The sequence below is a fragment of the Ursus americanus genome, chromosome 14, assembly GCF_024610735.1.
Source record: "Ursus americanus isolate L20-20 chromosome 14, mUrsAme1.1.p, whole genome shotgun sequence".
Classification (NCBI taxonomy): domain Eukaryota; kingdom Metazoa; phylum Chordata; class Mammalia; order Carnivora; family Ursidae; genus Ursus; species Ursus americanus.
Window position 1 is genome coordinate 4,726,432 of NC_142140.1, and position 20,297 is coordinate 4,746,728.

The window sequence follows — 20,297 nt, forward strand, 5'->3', positions numbered from 1 at the left end:
AGTTTTTTTTCCATTTTAACGTCTCTTAAATTGTGACACGTCTTATAGTCAGTGGCATCTTGCATTGATTGTTTCTTTCTTGTAAGTTGCTGCATCTTACAATCAATTACATCAAACCTCGATTTGATGAAATGTGGCAAATATTAGTCATTGAGTTGAGAAAATTTATTCTCCTCATTCTTTTCTGTCTGCCCTTGGATGTACATGCTGAATAATTGCATGCCCATCCTTCATCGCCACCAGGAACTGCCATGTCACCTTCCTCCAGAGAGCCAGTAACATCTTTTTGTGTTTGCAGGTTTTTATTCATAGACCACAAGCAGATCTTCCACCCCCAGGTCTCTAACTATAAAAGGTACAGTGGAACCTTTCTCCCTTCCCCATCCTTTCCGTTCCTCCAACACCCCAGGGTTCCTCCAAGAGGTACTCAGTTTGTATGACTGAGTCCCTGGAACCATTTCTGGAATCTGGTCATCCCCAAGGCCCTTCCCAAAGTAACCCAATGTGGGTTCATCTGATGCTGTCTCTGGGAAGAAAAGGGAGGAGGGACGTCCCTTTGCCCTCCTGTGTGAGGAGTGATCAATTATTTCCTTATGCTTCCTGGATAGGACCCACTGGCTCAATGACCTGTAAAGGCCATTTCAGCACTTCCATTCTGTCTGTCTCCAAGGCTTCACGTTAGGTACGATCTGTCACTCTCGTTCACCTCTCAGGGGGCTCTGACTTTCTACAGCTACAGGTCCATCTGATCTGAGATGGACAGTATTACGTAGCAGGATGCATACTGCAGCAACATGACCGACATCAAGAGCAACCGAGAATTGTACCAGCAGTACACAGCCTCAGCGCCCAGGCTGCTGGCCCGCATCTCCAAACTGCTCATCAGTTGCCGGACCGCAGGCATTCCTGTACCTAAGGGCATCAGGAACATCTTTGAGTTCACTTGGGAGGAGCTCACTGCTGACCCCATGTTGCCTACCCCGTCTGACATCATGGGCCTGGAGATCAGCATTGGACCCCCACCTGTGGTGCTCATGGAATTAGCCCCTGCACAGGCCCCTGTCCAGAAGAAGCCACCAGCACCACCAGTACCACCACCACAGTTGCTGCCCACATCCACTGGGTCAGCCAAGTTCACCCAGTCTTCCACCCGTGGCTATCTAGCACACCCTGGCCAGGAGACCCTGCACAGATTCCAGCGGCAGTCCATCCACCTGCTGACAGAGCTGCTCACCCTGAAGATGAAGGCCATGGTGGAGTCCGTGTCTGGTAAGGCTGGCTCGCCAGATTCTTCTCCATTTTTTCTGAGCCCAGAAGGATCTGCCCAGACTGATGTGTGTGTGCACCACAGCCACCCCAGACAGGTATATAAGGATATGCTGGGGATAGGAGGCAGCCATGGGTCTGCTGTAGGAATTGAACCCCTTCCCACAACCCCCACAAGAGTCATCCTCTCACCCCTCTCTGTTCTCCAGTTTTTCCTTCCATTTTCCCAATGTTGCTGAGTCCAGACTGGAAGGTAGGCTGTGGAGAACAGTGTGAGGCCAGAGGTACTGAAGGGTGGAGTTTGAAAAAGTGATGCAGAGGTGGGAGAGAGGCACCACCCAGGAGGAGGGGGTAAACTGAGAGGACTGATTAGTGGTTAGCAAGACCATTCATGGTAAGGGTGTAACCCCAAGATTAAGGAGGGTAGATAAAGCCATACCAGTAATTGAGCCTTCTAGATGCTTCTAGAGCCTTCTAGATGTTATTTTACATACTAATGGCATCAGTACCCTGGCATATGGGTAGGAAGAGAGAAGGGTAAGGGGGGCAGAGAGCAAAATGCCACCTGATAGGTCTTGAGAACTCAAGACGCTTCCATTAGGAAGATCCTCATACTTGCTTACCTTAGGGGTAGACCTTCCCTCTACCCTTATTTCCTGGGCCGTTTACAGAGGTCCTTTCCTGGAAGTATTAGCCCGCCCCATGCTGGGAGGAAAATGAGTTGCTTCAATGATTCTTTTAGTAGGTGCCAATCCCCTGGACATCACAAGGCGCTTCGTGGAGGCCAGCCAGCTCCTCCACCTCAATGCCAAGGAGATGGCTTTTGACTACCTGATCGGCACAATGGGGAGAAGCAGCCAGGGTGTCGGACAGATAGGGAAAGGTGGGTACCCGAGCTTCAGCCCTTAGGTGGAAGTTCAAATAGTTCCAATAAGAATGCAAGATAGAAAGGTCAAATCCCCAGTTTAAACATTTGACATCTCCGAGAGTTGAGGTGGAGTCTCAGAGAGATTCTAGAGCAACAGAGATTCTCGAATGTTGCGGGTGAGTGTTATGAAGTGGTACAGTGCCCCTGGAGAGCAGTCTAAGCGTATCTGCAAGGTGGGAATGCTCTAGCATCTTACAGCCCAGCAATTTCTCTTCTAGGTCATTCCTAGAGCTGTGCTTTTCAAACTGTCTGTTGTGAGGGACCAGTTTGTAAAATTGCCAATGTCTTGTGGATTGACCTTTTCAAAAATACGATGTCACAGCAATGTCAAATTGCCACGAAGTTTTCTAGATGTTTACTCTTAATTCTCACGCTCAATCTGGTCATGGCCTGGTGTGAATTCACAGGAATCCACTGGCCACACTTGAGAGTCACACTTGGCACACATGTGCAAGTTGTACTGAATGTTTATTGCAGAACTGTTTAGAATGGCAAAGGAAAATAAAATTGGAAGCAACCTAATTGTCCCTCAATAGGAGAAATGCAAATGATAGCCCGTTTAGACAATGGAACATAGTGAGAAGTAAAAATCAAGTACTTGTACAGCAGAGGGACTATAGACAATAATATTGTAATAGCTCTGTATGATGACCAATGGTGACTACACTTATTGTGATGAGCATTTTTAAATATATTTTTTAAAGTAATATTTACACTTGATGTGGGGCTCGAACTCATGACCCCAAGATAAGAGTCACACACTCCACCAACTAAGCCGGCAGGGCATTCCCTGGAGCATTTTTAATGTACACAAATATCGAATCACTGTACTGTACACCTGCAACTAATATAATATTGTATGCGAACTGTACTTCAATTAAAAAGAAAAAAAATTAAAAACGAAACAAGCACTAAAACACACATATCAGTATAGATAAATCTTGACGAATAGTGTAAAGCAAGTAAAAGAAAGCAAGTTTTAGAAGGACACATTTGGTGTAATACTATTTAAGTAAAATTTTTTAAAAGTAAGTACTATATTGCATATGAGTACATTATGCAAAGTACAAGTATAAAAGCGTGAAGGGGAACGCTAGGTGCGAAGTTGGAGGAAGTGCGCTCTGGAGAGAGGGGTGGAAGGGAACGGGATCTGGAAGACACAGCAATTCAGGCGCATCTAATGAATCTCTGAAGTGTGATGGATACGCAAGCACAACATGTGTTGACCGCCCAAGCAGTTGAAAATCCACATGTAACTTCCAACTCCCCCAAAACTCAACTACTAAGAGCCTGCTGTTGACCAGAAGCCTTACTAATAACATCAACAGTTGATTAGCACATACTTTGTATGTGTATGTAGCATACACTGTATCTTACAATAAAGTTAGCTAGAGAATAGAGGATGTTACTAAGAAAATCTTAAGGAAGAGAAAATACACTTGCAGTACTTAACTGTATTTATCAGAAAAAATTCGCGTCTAAGTGGACCCACATAGCTCAAACCCGTGTTGTTCAAAGGTTCATTTTTTTAAAATTTTTTTTAAAGATTTTATTTATTTATTTGACAGAGAGAGACAGCCAGCGAGAGAGGGAACACAAGCAGGGGGAGTGGGAGAGGAAGAAGCAGGCTCCTAGCGGAGGAGCCTGATATGGGGCTCGATCCCAGAACCCTGGGATCACGCCCTGAGCTGAAGGCAGTCGTTAAGCGTCCCTCAAAGGTTCATTTTGAATGCCTGAAAGTCATCCTCACTGTTAGGAGGTTTTGTGGGGAAGCGTAAAAGCTTTTATATCATAACCATTCACCCAGACCTGTTTGTCAGGATTCCCTTGATGATCAGAGGTTCAACATCTGATAATATACATGTGCAGTACAAATAAATTGCAGGGTAAAATTGCCGTCCTTGGGGAAAAAATGAACTTCATGAAGTCAGTGGAAGTGATGTTGGAAAGCTGCTCAATTCCCACACAGAGCCTCTGATGCTGGCGCAGTGGAGCAAAACTAGTCAATTACCGGAGACAGGAAGATCGTCCGGGGCAGTGACTCCATGGAGAAAGGATGATTTCGGTATCAAAGGGTTAAAAATAAAAGCTGATAAAGCCCTTGGATATTTTTGCAAGGGCAAACATTGAGGGACTCATGTTTTATTGCTCTCGTACAACCATTCAGGAAAAAAGAAAATCACCCCACTTCAAAAAAAATGATGCAATCATTTTTATTGCTTTTAAGAATTAGTGTGTGCTTACAATACCAACAGATTTTGTTAAATGCAAGGTAAAAGAAAGTTATTTTGATAACTTTTTTTTTTGAGAGAGAGAGAGAGGGCGTGTGTGAGTGTGGGAGGAGGGTGGAGAGGGAGAGGGAGAGGGAGAGGGAGAGAGAATCCCAAGCAGGCTCCATGCCTAGCGCAGAGCCAGACTCAGGGCTCGATGTCATGACCATGAGATCATGAATCAAGAGTCAGACACTAAACTGACTGAGCCATTCAATGTCCCTATTTTGATAACTTTTGTTTTCTTTTTTTTTTTTTAGCCTCAATCTAAGTATGCTTTTTTTTCTTTTTCCTTTTATTAAATTTCATTGTTTTTAATTTTTTAAAAATATTTTATTTTTTTATTTGAGAGAGAGAGAGAGCACACAAATAAGGGGAGGGGCAGAGAGGGGGAGAAGCAGACTCCTTGCTAAGCAGAGAGCCAAACTGGGGGCTCAGTCCCAGGACCCTGAGATCATGACCTGAGCAAAAGGCACCCGTTTAACCAACTGAGCCACCCAGGTGCCCTTTAAGTTTTTAATTTTAATTCCAGTGTAGTTAACAAAGTGTTGTATTAGCTTCAGGTGTACAATATAGTGATTCAGTAATTGTATACATTACTCAGTGCTCATCATGATAAGTGTACTGTTAACCCCCTTCACCTGTTTCATTCCCCTCTGGTGACCATCAGTGTGTTCTCTGTATTTAAGAGTCTGTTTCTTGGGGTGCCTGGGTGGCTCAGTCATTTAAGCATCTGACTCTCAATTTCAGCTCAGGGTCATGGGATTGAGCCCTGTGTTGGGCTCGGTGCTGAGTATGGAGCCTGCTTGGGGTTCTCTCTCTCTCTTCCCCTGCCCCTCCCCCTGCTTGTGTGCTCTCTCTTTCTCTCTTAAATAAATAAACAAATCTTTTTAAAAAAGATTCTGTTTCTTGGTTTGTTTCTCTCTTTTCCTTTTGTTCATTTGTTTTATTTCTTAAATTCCACATGAGTGAAATCATATGGTATTTGTCTTTCTCTAACTTATTTTGCTTAGTATAATACTCTCTAGCTCCATCCATGTTGTTGCAAATGGCAAGATTTCATTCTTTTTTATGGCTAAATAATATTCCGTTGTATGTATGTACCATGTCTTCTTTATCCATTCATCAATTGATGGCTGCTTTCGTAATTTGGCTATTGTACATAATGCTGCTATAAACTTCAGGAGGGGTGTATCCCTTTGAAATAGTGTTGTCTTGTTCTTTGGGTAAATGCTCAGTAGTGGAATTACTGGATCATACAGTAATTCTATTTTTAAGTTTTTGAGGAACATCCGTACTGTTTTCCACAGAAGCTGCACCAGTTTGCATTCCCACTAACAGTGCATGAGGGATCCTTTTTCTCCACATCCTTGCCAACACCTGTTGTTTCCTGTGTTGTGTTGTTGATTTTGGCCATTCTGACAGGTGTGAGGTGGTATCTCATTATAGTTTTGATTTGCATTCCCCTGATGATGAGTGCTGTTGAGTATCTTTTCCTGTGTCTGTTAGCCATCTGGATGTCTTCTTTGGAGAAATGCCTGTTCATGTCTTCTGCCCATTTTTAAATTGGGTTGTTTGTTTTTTGGGCATTGAGTTTATTTTCCTTTTCTAAGATAAAGTTCCAATTGGACTCCCCCTTCCCACACTATTTACCATGAACTGGAGGTCTTTGTTTTAAGGGAATTTACTCTGTGCTGGTTCTGCTCAGGGTCAGCTATGCCCTGGTAACACAGGCCCTCTAACTATGCTGTAACTATTTATACAGATGGTTACCAGCATACATGGATTCCTGCACCTCATGTTCTATGTAGAGCTTAGAGATCCATTTCATTTGGGGGCGGGGGATACTGCCTGATGGTTTGTGGCATGGGGAGGAAAGTCTCACCTGGCCCAACTACCCCCCTCAGACCTGCCCATGGTGCTCTCCTACCTGAATATAGTGTTCCCTCGCCTTGAAGAGGAAATGGAAACCATTAACATTCTACCTCATAAGCATCCTTGTAGGATCACAGACTTTCACCTGTGATACAGTGGCTTCCTGCATTCCTTGTGGGTTGTGGTTAATCTAGTGGAGGAGAATTTGCAGAGATCTGAGCTGAATTCTGGACAGGCTTTGGTGATTTCTGCATCCTGCTGCATTAGGAGAGTATTCCACCACACTGACTAGGAAATCTCTCACTTTTTGGCATGTGTGTTCCAGTTGCTCCTCTTTAAACAAGACTAGAGTTTGAAAAAAAAAAAGAATCTAACCAATAAAATATAAACGAAGGAGTGATCCATTTCTCTTGGAAAAGTATTGATCCTGGAAGGGCTTGAATTACCCCTCACAGGGCATTAAAAAGAAGATTTAAACCCTGTTGACTTATATTGCATGACTTTTGCTTTTCTGGACCATCTTATTGCATGAGGTAGACCAAAGCCGTAACTGGGTCTGGAGTAGTCTTCCCTTGAAGCTATAGTCAGAATAGTCCCCTTGCTAAGGTAGCATTTCCTTAGTGGTAAGCCTGCTTTCTGCCTTTTCTCCTTTCCAGTACATACTAGTCCTGCTGTGTCATGAAAGAAAACTAGACTGCTCCTTGATTTTTAGTTGATGGCAATATTATTAAGTAAAACATATACAAAAAAAAAAAGAAAACAAATAATCTTGCCATCTTTACATAAAGCTATTTTTCATTTTTGCAATCTCCTTTGTGGTTCTTCCGTCTGTCTCTCCCTGTCTCTGTCTCTCTTTCTCTCCATATATATTTTAACAATACTGCCATTTTCCTGTTTGTCATTTTCCTTTACTGAGACACAGATGTTTGCCAACATGGTTATATACTTTTCATAATTGTCATTTTAAGTGGATGTAGACTTTTAATGTTCATGTTCTATAATTAACCAAATGCTTCTGTTTTCAGGTTCCTTACTATTAGTATAATATGCATTGTAATATGCAACTTTAGTTTCTATTGGTTATCAAGATTGATTTCCTAGGAGAGGGATTATTGGAGCAGAAAGTCTCAGTGTGTGTACAGCTCTTGCTAAATACTATTTTCTAGATGAATTTTGCCTACACCAGCATGGTTGACCAGTTTTATCCTATCTTTATCAGTATTAGCTTTTGTTAATTTCTGCTAAGTTAGAAGGTACTGAAAGTTGTCCTGATCTCAACTTTTGGATCACTAGCAAAGGGTACTGTTTGCATGTGTGCATCATCCAGTGTGCAGTCTCTGGTTATAGTCTTTGTCTATTTAAGAGGTCAGGTTTGCCATTTTCTTTATGAATTTGAAAGAACTGTAATAAATTGCTTAACATTTCCTAACAATTTCATGCCTAACCAATGAAATGACCATATTTTGGGGAAGAATGAGCAAATGATTTGATGAGGTTTATGGGATGAGGTTTATGTAAGTGTCATCAAGATTTTCTACTAGTGATGGGGGTGTCAATTTTTTTTTAAAAACTAAGCTCCATGTCCAGCATGGAGCCCAACACAGGGCTTGAACTCATGACCCTGAGATCAAGACCTGAGCTGAGATCAAGAGTCAGATGTTTAACTGAGCCACTCAGGAGCCCCACAGGTACTAAATTTTCATTCTCAAGTGGTCAGATATCAAATGATTCTACATGAGACAGTGTGATTCTGCAAGAGACTGATCTGTTGAAGAAGCATCCGATTTCTGTGCCTTGGGTAAGGGAATAGCTGGCCCAATGTTACTCTCTCCACCTAGTGCAGCACTTATATCTGCATTTGCCCTCACAGTTATCCTGTCACCTTTTGTGCTTGCTGCTTCCTGCTCCCTGCACTTGTGTCATTTCTCTCTTAAGGAATATTGTAGGGAGGTGGGGGGTATTGTAGAAAGGAATCGCAAAGATCTCCCTTAATTACTCTGAGCCTGCTCATGCATTAACAAGTTTTTTTCTTCCAAGATCTGTTTGTTTTGTAACAACCAGGGCACTTTAGAATATCTACTGTACCATACTACGAGAACAAAAAGTCCATATTACATTTTTGGTTAAAAAAATAAAAACTGAAAAATTGAAGAAAGAATCCCTCTGTCTTCCTCTCCAGATTCCTTCATGAACACTCCAGCCATGGGAGTGAACACGCCTTACCAGCTTGTCTATGAGTCCTCTACTGGCTGTCTGAGCTTTTCCCTCTCAACTGGAAAGGAAGTCAAGAAGAAAACAGGTAATAGAGGATCCCATCAAGACCTCTTAGCCCATCTTTGGGGTGGAGCTGGAGAGCTGGATAGAGGATTCCCAGTGTAGGTTGATGAGATGGCTTGATTTAGTTTTCTGATAGGAAGGATTAATGGCCATCTTGGCTACTGGCAGAAGCTATTGACACAGATTCTGTCCCATGAAATTTGACACATCTCAACCTAGTCACTCCACAATGCAGTCTCATCATTTGAATGTTTACATGCCCTCCATTCCTGTTAATGTGATTCACATCACATCATTTAAACATGTCCCTGATTCACCTGGGACAATATCCCTAACAAATCCACATCTCCCACTCCCTCAGTATCCTAAACTCATCCCCTCTACTCAGAGAGAGATCTGTGTTGCTCCAACTGACACAGCAAGTGGGGTAACCAGTATCTGAAGAGAGGCATTTGGATACCAGACCTAATAGAATGTCCCAATTGGGCCAGTTCATGCAGGAAGAAGAGAAAGACATAGAGGGCCCTGCTATTTCCACCAAGGAAGAAACACAACAGAAAGAAAGACTTAAGTGAAAGAACAGGTGGCAGATGAGACCAAAGAGTATAGCAGCACCCGGGAAGCCAGAAGCTCAGAGGAGAAAGACGTTGGGGCTGGAGAGGACAGGGCAGGGTCTCACGGAATTTCTGGTTATCTCCCCACCCCTCTACACAACCAGCTGTGATGGCAGATGGAGGAATGGGGTAGGCAAGGAAGGGCTGTATTTGCAAGGAGGTGGTGGGAGGATCATCGTAAGGTGGGAGTGTTCAAAGGCTGTCCAATTGATTCCCACAGACACTGGAGGTAAGGCCGGAAATTGAGAAGTTTGGATATTATTTCTGATCCCGCCCCGGATGGCTGTGTGATCTGCCTTCTGTCAGGCCTCATCTCCATGTCAAGCTGATCCTATATCCTTTCAGTTTGTGAACAAATGTTTAGTGAACAATTGTTAGTTGTCATTCACTGTTCTAAATTCTGGGGGTACATATATGGACTCCAAGACAAAGGATACCTGCCCAAATGGAGCTCACTTCTTCAGCTTCCTTGCTTGGAGTTGATTCAGCTGCCCCATCTCGTTTCCCCAGTTCTTTTACTTCTGTTGATGTGCTTTCTCTCACTGCGGTTCAGTAACCCACAGCATCATTTCTAGCATCCCACTTTATGTGCTCCTGCTTTTATTATATCCACTCCTGAACTGGCCATAATTAAACACAATCCCTTTGAGAGAAAACAAAGTATTTTCAAGATACACAGTGATTTCATGATTTTTCTTCTTAATGACCTTGAGGGTGATGCCTTCTGTTGGTCTCTTTGTCTGTCTGACTGTTTTCCTCTGCTATCCCAACAAGATGTGATTGTTCATTGTGACGTTGCATTGTTCTTACTAAATGTGTGTTTATGGTGCTGTATTTCTTATAGGTTCTTGATGTGTTTAGAAATTCATCTCACACATGCATGCTAGAATGGATGGTTAAATTTTCTGAATAGTTTATAAGTAGCCATATAACTTATCTTGCCCAGGAATGTCCCAATTTATGCTTATTTTCCTGACATAACAATTAATGATGCCCATTTTCACTTAAAAACTTTCCCAGTTTAGACATATTGTAGAGTTATTCTGGTTTTAGGCCACTTTGAATTTTGGACCTCTGCTATCTGTTCATGCACATGTGCTATGACACCTTACCAACTGCCCCCTTTGCAGTTCTAGGGCCAGGCAGACTTGGAGCAGACAGGCTTCAGGGATTGAGCCTACTCCCTGATGGGACAAAAGCTATTTCTGGAAAGTAGCCAAACATTATAGAAGGAGAACTGAAAGAAGTCTGTCAACGATGGTTCTTGGTTGGAGCAAGAGGCTATCATCCTCAAGGACTCAAGGAACCTAGGGCCAAGCCAGACATGAATGGTCAGACTAGATGTTCCAGGAGGTCAGCCAGCTGCTAGCTGGGCCTCAGGGCCAAGTCTCTGGTCTTTGGTGGCAGGTGGAGTCGTGGAAGGGACCAGAAACCACTCATAGTGACAGATACCAGAGATGGTATCCAAGTACCAGCCAGAAACCTGAAGGCTTGCTGACAGGGAGGAAGACTTCATTCTGAGGTGCTCAGGGCTCAGCTGGAGCCTGAGCAGTGGCTTTGGCTTGGAACCAGTTTTCATTCATGAAGCTGAGCCTGCTTATATTAAGGGAGAGCCTGTGGCTCCAGTTGGGTGGGCAGCAGAGGCTCAGAAACATGTGGACCTCAATATATGCCTCTGGAACTTCAGTCATGGAGGACCACCTCCACAATTTCACGTCACCATATCCTTATACCAACTAATACTTGCCATAAGGGGATAACTGAAAATAAGTGGAATAGGCACAAAATATTGCCACCCACAGATCTGAGCAAGCAGAAGAAAGAATAAGCAAAGTTGAAGATAGAACAATTGAAATTATTGATTCTGAAGAACAGAAAGAAAATCTTTTTAAAAAATGAATGGAGCCTAAGGGACCTGTGGGATACTGTCAAGGAGAATACATGTGCATTGTAGGTGTGTCAGAAGAAGAGAGAAAGGGACAGTGAGAACATTTGAAGAAATGTTGGCTGAAAACTTCCCAAACTTGATGAAAGAGGTGAGTATAAACATCAGAGAAGCTCGACAGACTCCAAGTAACATGAACTCAAAGAGACCCACACCAAGACACATAACTGTCAAAAGACAATGACAGAGAACCTGGAAAGCAGCAAGAGAAAAGCAAATCATTACGTCCAGGGAATTCTCAATAACATTATCAGCAGATTTCTCACCAGAAACTTTGGAGGCCACAAGGCCCTGGACCTGTATATTCAGAGTTTTAAAAGGGGGAGAAAAAAAAGAGAGAAACAAGCCTGTCAATCAAGAATCCTATGTTCAGCAAAATTGTCCTTCAAAAGTGAGGGAGCTGTTAAAACTTTCCCAGATTGACAAAACCCAAGGGAGTTCATGACCACTAGACCTACCCTTCAAGAAATGCTCAAGGGAGTCCTGCAAAGTGAAATGAAAGGATGCTAGACAGTACCTTGAAGACGTATGGAGAAATAAAGATCTCAATAAAAGTAAAGATATGGGCAATTATAAAAACTAGTATTATTGTAACTGGTTTGTAACTGCACTTTTTGTTTCTTACACGATTTAAGAGACTAACACATTTAAAGAAAAAATTATTAGTGTAAAAACTAGTATTACTGTAACTTTGGTTGGTAAGTACAAATCTTATTTTCTATAATTTAAAAGACTAATATATTTAAGAGAATTGCTATTTTATGTTTTGGTGCACATAATATATAAAGATGTTATCTTGTGACGACTGAAAGTGTTGGGGATGAAGCTATAGAGGAGGAGAGTTTTTGTGTGTTACTAAAGTTAAGCTGGTAAAAATTCAAAGTAGAGTGTTAGAACTTTAGGATATTAAACATAATCCCCATTGTATCCCCAATGGAACCACAAAGAAAATAGCTATAGAATATACAAAAAAACAAATGAGAAAGGAATTTAAACCTTTATGACAATCAATATAAAGAAAACCATACTGAAGAATATGAGGGACAAAAGCCATAAGGCATATAGTAAACAAAAAGTACAATGACAGAAGTCCCTATTAGTAATTACTTTAAATTTGAATGGATTAAATTCTCCAGTCAAAAGACAGAGATTGACAGAATGAATAAGAACACATGATCCAACAATATGCTGTCTATAAGAGATTTATTGAAATCCAGAGACTCAAACAGGTTGAAGGTGAAAGGATGGAAAAAAGTCTGAAACTGATGAAGTTCTATATGTTGGCTAATTTTAATTTTTTTAAATAGGAAAAAAAAAAAAGAAAGGATGGAGAAAGATATTCTATGCAGAGAGTAGCCAAAGAGAGCAGGGGTAGCAATACTAGTATCAGACAAAATAGATTTTAAATAAAAAAAAGTTACAGGAGACAAAGGGCACTGCGTATTAATAAAAGTTTCAGTACAACAAGGAGATAATGTAAATGTTTATGCACTGAATGACAGACCATAAGAATATCTGAAGCAAAAACCTACAGATTAAAAACAGACAGTTCTACAATAATATTTGGAAATTTCAACATGCTCCTCACAATAATGGAAAAACAACCAGGCAGAAGATAAGAAATAGAGACTTAAATAACAAAATAAATCAATTAGAAAACAACAAAAACAATACACATTCTTCTCAAGTGCACATGGGACATTTTTCAGGATAGGCCATATGTTAGGCCACAGATTGTCTCAATCAATCAAAAAAGATAGATATCATACAAAGTATCTTTTCTGACCACAATGGGATGAAGTTAGAAGGCAATAACAGAAGGAAAATTAGAAAAAAAAAATCACAAAATTGTAGAAAGTAAATAACATATTCTTTAAATATTTTCTTTATTTTTAGAGAGAGCAGGGGGAGAGGAGGAGGGAGAGGGAGAGGGACTTTCAAGCAGACTTGCGTTGAGTGCAGAGCCTGTCACAGGGCTCAATCTCATGGCCCTGAGATCATGACCTGAGCCAAAATCTAGAGTCAGACGCTTAACTGACTGAGGCCCCCAGATGCCCTGTAAATAACATTCTTAAGCAACCAACACATTAAAGAAGAAATTAGAAAATATTTAGAGATGAATGAAAATGAGAACATCATATACCAAAACTTACAAAATGCAGCATTAGTAGTACTAAGGGGGGGATTTTATAGTCACAACTTATTACATTAAAAGATAAGAAAGATATCATATTAAAAAACTTAAATTTACAATTTTAGGAACTAGAAAAAGAAGAAGAAATTAAAACCAAAGCTAGAAAAGGAAAGAATAAAGATTAGAACAGAGAGAAAAGCTAAAAGATAAACTTTTAGCTAGAGCAATTAAGAAAAAAGAGAAGACTCAGATTAGTAAAATGAATTGAAAGTGGGTACTCTACCACTGATTCTACAAAAATAAAAGGATTATGATAGAGTACAATGAACAATTGTACACCAACAAATTGGATGACTTGCATAAAATGGACAGATTCCTAGAAACAGAAAACCTACCTAAACTAAATCAGGAAGAAGTAGAAAATTTTGATAGACCTATAGATACTAAGGAGATTAAATCAGTCATCAAAAATCTCCCAACGAAGGGGCACCTGGGTGGCTCAGTCAGTTGAGCATCTGACGCTTGGTTTCAGCTCAGGTCATGATCTCAGGATCCTGCGGGTGAGTCCCGCATCAGGCTCCCTGTTTGGCCAGGAGTCTGCTTGTCTCCCTCTCTCTCTGTCACTCCCCCACTCACTCTCTCTAAAAAATAAATAAATCTTTAAAAAAAATCAACAAAGAAGAGCCCTAGATTTGACGGCTTCAATGGTGAATTCTACCAAACATTTAAAGAACTAATTACAATCATACTCAAACTTCTCCAAAAAAAGAAGAGGGAACGCTTCCCAACTCATTCTGTGAGGCCAGCACCAGACAAAGACATTACAACAAAAGAAAACCACGGACAACACCCTTTATCAACACTGATGCAAAAATCTTCAACAAAATACTAACAACAGAATTCAGCAGCACATTAGGGATTATACACCATGACCCCAAGCAGGATTTATTCTTGGAATGCAAGGGTGGTTCAACACACAAAACTCAATCACAGAATGAAGGGGGAAAAAACCGACATGATCATCTCAATTGACGCAGAAGAAGCGTTTGACAATTCAACACCCTTTCATGATAAAAAACACTCGATGAAGTAGGAATAGAAGTAAACTTCACATGGTAAAAGTCATATATGAAAAACATAAAGTAAACATCACACTCAATAGTGGAAGACTGAAAGATTTTCTTCTAAGATTAGGAACAAGGCAAAGCTGCCCATTTTCACCCCTTCTATTCGATATAGAACTGGAAGTCCTAGCCAAAGCAAGATTGACAAGAAAAGGAATAAAAGACTTTCAAATTGAAAAGGAAGAATTAAAATTATCTTTGCAGATAATATGATCTTCTATACAGAAAACCATACAGATTCCACACACAGAAAACCTGTTAGAGTAAATGAATTCATCAAAGTAGCAGGATACAACAACGCACAAATCAGTTCATTTCCATATGCAAACAATGAACACACTGAAAAGGAAATTACAAAATTCCATTTACAATAGCAGAAAAAAGAGCAAAATATTTAAGAATTAACTTAACCAAGGAAATGAAAGACTTGTATAGTGAAAACTACAAAGCACTGCTGGAAGTAATTAAAGAAGAAACAAATAAATGGATACATATCCTATGTTTATGAATTAGAAGAGTTAAAATTGTTAAAATGTTAATACCATCCAGAGTGAGCTACAGATTCAAAGCAATCCCTATCAAAATCCCAATGATGTTTTTTGCAGAAATAGAAAAATTCATCTTAAAATTCATATGGAATCCTGAGGGACCCCTAAAGAACCAAAAAAGTCTTGAAAAAGAAGAACAAAAGTGGAGGACTCACATTTCCTGATTTCATAACTTACTACAAAGATACAGTAATCAAAACGGTATGGTATTGGCATAAAGATAGACAGATAGACCAACAGAATAGAAGAGAGACCCCAGGGATAAATCTTTGTATATATGGTCAAATGACTTTTGACAAGGATGCCAAGACCATTCATTGGCGCATTCAGTCTTTTCGACAAATAACACTGGGAAAATTGCATTTCCACATGCAAATGAATGAAGTTGGATCCTTACCTAATACCATATATAAAAATTAACTCAAAATGGATCAAAGAACTAAATACAAGACCTACAACAATAAAATTCTTAGAAGAAAATATAGACAGGCTTCATGACGCTGGATTTGGCAGTGATTCCTTGGATATGGTACGGCAACAACAACAACAAAATAGACAAATTGGACTTTGTGAAAAATGTTAAATTTTGTACATCAAAAGACACTATCCATAGAGTAAAAATGCAGGATGGGAGAAAATATTTGCAAATCATATATCTGATCATTATAATTCAGACTATATAGAGAACTTCTAAAGACCCAACAACAGAAAAGACAAACAACCTGACTCAAAAATGGGCATAGGACTTGAATGGACTTTTTTCCAGGGGAGATATAGAGATGGTCAACAAGCATATGAAAAAATGTTCAATATCACTCATCATTAGGGAAATTAAAAACTACAGTGAGATACTCCCTCATCCCCAGCAGGATGTCTACTATATAAAAACAGCAACAACAACAACCACCAAAACACCAGAAAACAAGAGTTGGAGAGGATATGGAGATACAAGAACTCTTGTGCACTGCTGGAGGAATGCAAAATGGTGTCGCTGCTCTGGAAAACTGCATGGCATGTCCTCAAAAAATTAAAAAGGGAATTACCATATAATCCAGTAATTCTACTTTTGGGTATATACTCAAAGAATTGAAAGCAGGGTCTCAATGAGATAAGTGCATACCCACGTTCATAGCAGCATTACTCACAATAGTTAAAACCATGGAAGTAACCAAAGTGTCCACCAGTGGATGAATAGGTAAAGAAAATGTGGTCTATCCACACGATGGAATATTGCTCAGCCCTAAAAAGGAAGGAAGTTCTGACACTTGGTATAATATGGAGGAATCTTGAGGACATTATGCTAAGTGAACTAAGCCAGTCACAAAAAGACAAATACTAAATGCCTCACTTATATGAGGTACTCAGAGTAGTTGGACTCATAAAGACAGAAAGTAGAGTGGTTGTTGCCAGAGGCTGGGGGGAGTGGAGACTGGGGAGTTATTGTTTAACGGGTAAGAGTTTTAATTTTACAAGATGAAAAAGAGTTTATAGAGATGGATGGTGGTGATGGTTGCACAACAGTGTGAATGTATTTAAGACCATGGAACTGTCCATGGTAAAAATGGTAAGGATGGTAAATTTTTGTGATGTGTATTTTACCACAATATGTAAAAAAAAATTTCAGTCCAAGTCTGAGTCGATATACACTACCCTCCACAGAAGGCCCGAGATTAGCCAACATCAGAGAAGTGTTACGGCTTATTGAGTTGGAACTGAGATATTCTTTTTTTTTTTTTTTTTGAGAGGGAGAGAGAGTGTGTGTGGGGAAGATGGGGGATGAGCAGAGGGAAAGAAGCAGACTCCCCATTGAGCACAGAGTCTGATGCGGGGCTCCACATAGGGCTCCACATGGGGCTCAATCCCACAACCCTGAGATCATGACCTCAGCCAAAATCAGGAGTCGGATGCTTAACCGATTGCACCACCCAGGTGCCCTGGGAGAGAGAGAGAATCAAGCAGGCCCTACACGCAGCATGGAGCTTGATGTGGGCCTCGATCTTAGGACCCTGAAATCATGACCTGAGCCAAAATCAAGAGTCCGACATTTAACCAATTGAGCCACCCAGGTGCTCCCGAGACTTTGTTTAATCGGAAGTGTCAGAAGGGACACTTCGGCATCCGTGGCAGTCACGTGCACAGGCCATCCTGGGGAAACATGCCTCGGTTCGTCATTCTGCACACGTCTGTTCTTATGCTTGCTTAGTTGACTTGCACTGTGTTACAAGTGACCTGCCAGGGATTCCTGTCCCTGGGAACCATGAATAATGCCCCCAATTACTTTGACCGTCAGAAGATGCTGCTCTCCTGCTTTCCCTGCCACCTCATCCCCACATGAGCATGACGTCTTAAGAAACAATTCTCTAAAACCCTTCTCTAACCTCTTCCTCTCTCCAACCACAGGCAAATCAAAAAACTTAGAAGACATAACCATGGTGTCCTTCCAACGAGGAGCCGGAATCTCTGCCTCCGACAGTGTGGAGTTCAGTGACCCCTGCCCAGAGGCCCGGGAGAAGCTTCAGGAGATGTGTCGCCATATGTGAGTGCCTCAGTGGTTGGGGGCAGATGCGAGAGTTGGATATGTCCGCCAGCTACCTGTGTGTGCATGAAGGGGAATTTGCAGAAGTGTCTGAGTGGTGCCGGGAAGTGCTAGCTACCCAGTGCCCCCAACGACAGTGACAGGGGTGGTGGCCATCCATCTCATGCACTCCCATCCCCGGTCTCTCCCCACTCACAGTTCTTTTCATTCCTTACTACAACCTGATGGGTATGCCCAAGCAGGTAGGTAAGCCATTGCCACAGATCCCACAGTTTGGTAGACCTGACACCAGGGCATTAATCTTTGCCTCCTCACCCTTTGCAGGGCTCCTTACACTTTTAAGGCTTTGTGCCCTGAATGTTCATTTTTTAACATAATTTGTCAGGTGTTTTCCTATAACAAAAACGGCAGCAAAAATCCTTTCAGAGCAAAAACAAACAAACAAACGAAAACCATTGACATGGGTGATTCATGCTATCTATGATTCTGGATCCCACGAGTCCTAGTAAGTTAGTCTATATTTCTCCAAAGACTCAGACCATGGGCCATAAAGGATTTAAAACCTAGCCCCATTTAAGGCATATGTCTTGGGCTCCCCTGGGCCATTAATGCAGCTACAGAACACGGGAGGAGGGAAACTACCCAGCTTGCCCCCTTACTGTGATATTCTGGAAGGAAGCTCTTTCCTTGTAACCTCAGGAGCAGGGAGTGAGCAGAGCCTCCAGCTCCCCCCACCAGGTCCCCCTTCGGTACTCAGTCCCACTCCGTGTGTCCTCACCCCATTGCTGAAGGTGGGTCAGGCAAGGACTGGTTTCAGAAGGGTACTGGGACCTTCCCTAGTTCTTCCTAAAACTCCTGCCTTAGAGGACAAGGGTAAATGGGGTGGGAAGAGGTACTTTGGAGACAGGGAAATGGGAGGGGAGTCTTGGGAACTGGGCAGGGGCTGTAGAGAGAGTGTCCCTGGTGAGTAAGAGCCAAGTGGCTAGAGGATATGTTGGTCTCCTTCCCTGCAGAGAAGCCGAAAGGGCCTCGTGGAAAGGGAGGAATTTCTCCTGCCCCCTGATCTTTCGCAACTACAGGGCAAAGGTGCCCCATCTAATGTCAGCCCCGAAGGGGGACGCTCAGACCCCGAGCTCCCACCACCCTCACCCTCCAGGTGCTCAGACTTCCACTTCCACCCTTCACCAGCCTCCCGCCCACCACCATCCTCACTTCGGCCGGCATTCTCAGGAGTGGAAGGTATCCAAGAAGATCATCAAGCTCCATTACGCCTTCTGTGACGGGTCCTCCTTTGTGTAGTATCCTTTTATTTGCTGCTGCCCCTTCTCCCCAGCCACTCAGCCCCAGGAAAGTCCTGGGCTTGAATAAGCCTGAGTATTTACTTTGGCTTTTCAACTGACCGAGAAGCCTGGCGACAGGTTCTCCGGGATATTAGGCATCTGTCCGGGTCAGAGAGGGCTCCCTTTAGAGAATGGGTGGGAAGCAATGCATCGAGAAGTCACCTTGGACCCCTGTGCTCCTTGCAGCGGTCCTGTCGCCCGCTCCCCAACAGGCAGTAGGGCTGGACCAGATTTTGCAGCAAGGCCCTGAGGCCAGAGAGGGTGAAGCACCTATTCCAGGTTCTGCAGTCTGAGTTGGATGAGATGTCAAAGAGAGGAGCCACAAGTCAGACATCCCTGTCCCTTCATTGTAGGAATGGATGGTGTCACTCACTTTAGGGTCACAAAAGAAATTTGGTGGCAGAGCCAGGCCTGGATTCAGCACCACTTCACTTCTATTTAGGGCCCTCCTTCTGGCACAATTTTTATGCCTTCCAGGATTGTTTCCTGCAGCAGAGAGCTGGAAAGGGGGGCTGGATCCTTCCAGCCTTGTTTAATAATAAAACCACTGGGTATTCAGTGTCCCATACCTCTGGAGGAGAGGGAGCTCTTTGAACTGTCAAACAGGCTGCCCAGCCAGGCCTGCCCAGCAGTAGCCCCCCTCACTTCATTTGGCCTCCTCTCCAACTGAACTGGGAATTCAGAATTTAAGCGCCTTGTCAAAGGAGTCCTATTGTTTCTCTGGCCGTAAATGAATCCATTCATCACACTCCGCTTGGCCCTGCTTCCAGGGAGCCCTGTGATATTGAACACAGCAAACTCCTTCCAGGGTAACTGCTGCTTGCCGTGGGTCATGGGCTCTCCCTTCCCCCTTTCCCGTTTCTTCATTGCCTTGAGTAGGATCATCTCCCTGAGCTTGATGTGTGTCTGTGAATTCTCTTGCTATCAGCAGGACCTGAGTGGGTGGGCTGGAGCATAGCCTTTGTTCTCTCCCCTGTCCCAGAATCCCAAGGTCCCCCTGGGTGGGACCACCCCAAACCCACAGGCCCTGCTACTGGCATGCTTGACTCATAAGCAGTGACCACATCCTGGCCATCAATGTATTTCTTCTCTGGGAGTCCCAAGAGGCTGGGTTTGAGGCCCAGTTCTTCTTGGTAACCCTGCACAGGTCATTTCATCTCTCTGGACCTCACTTGCCTTCATTATAAGCGGAGGAAGTTGGACCCAGTGATCTTGAAGGAGAAATTCTGTGTTACTGTGTTCCAGTGGCCAAAGCACACAGGTAGCTGTGGGATCCCTTATTGTAAGCTGAGAAAAATGTTTGGAAGACCTTTTCTGGGCTCAGCAGTTAATTCCGGTCTCATGGAGATTGCTGGGCAAAGCTCTCAGGTAGATACGGTCTATCTGCCCCTGAGATGCCAGAAAGCTGCCAGCTCTGATTGGTTTGCTCTTTGTCCACAC

General features: G+C 42.5%; 1 protein-coding gene across 3 annotated transcripts in view; it reads left to right on the plus strand.

The window, feature by feature from the left end:
* Nucleotides 1–794: 794 nt before the first annotated feature.
* Nucleotides 795–20,297, plus strand: part of FAM194C (family with sequence similarity 149 member C) — a 71,733-nt gene continuing 52,230 nt past the window's right edge. Inside the window, exons 1-6 of one of the 3 annotated variants that reach the window (XM_087866637.1) lie at nt 795–1,269; nt 2,012–2,149; nt 8,519–8,638; nt 9,451–9,459; nt 17,382–17,517; nt 18,531–18,815. In XM_087866637.1, the coding sequence (XP_087722763.1) occupies nt 795–1,269; nt 2,012–2,149; nt 8,519–8,638; nt 9,451–9,459; nt 17,382–17,517; nt 18,531–18,815 (1,163 nt within the window). Of the gene's footprint in view, nt 1,270–2,008; nt 2,150–8,518; nt 8,639–9,450; nt 9,460–17,375; nt 17,518–18,530; nt 18,816–20,297 lie in introns of all 3 variants that reach the window. The other 2 variants (XM_087866635.1, XM_087866636.1) reach the window with 2 other exon arrangements.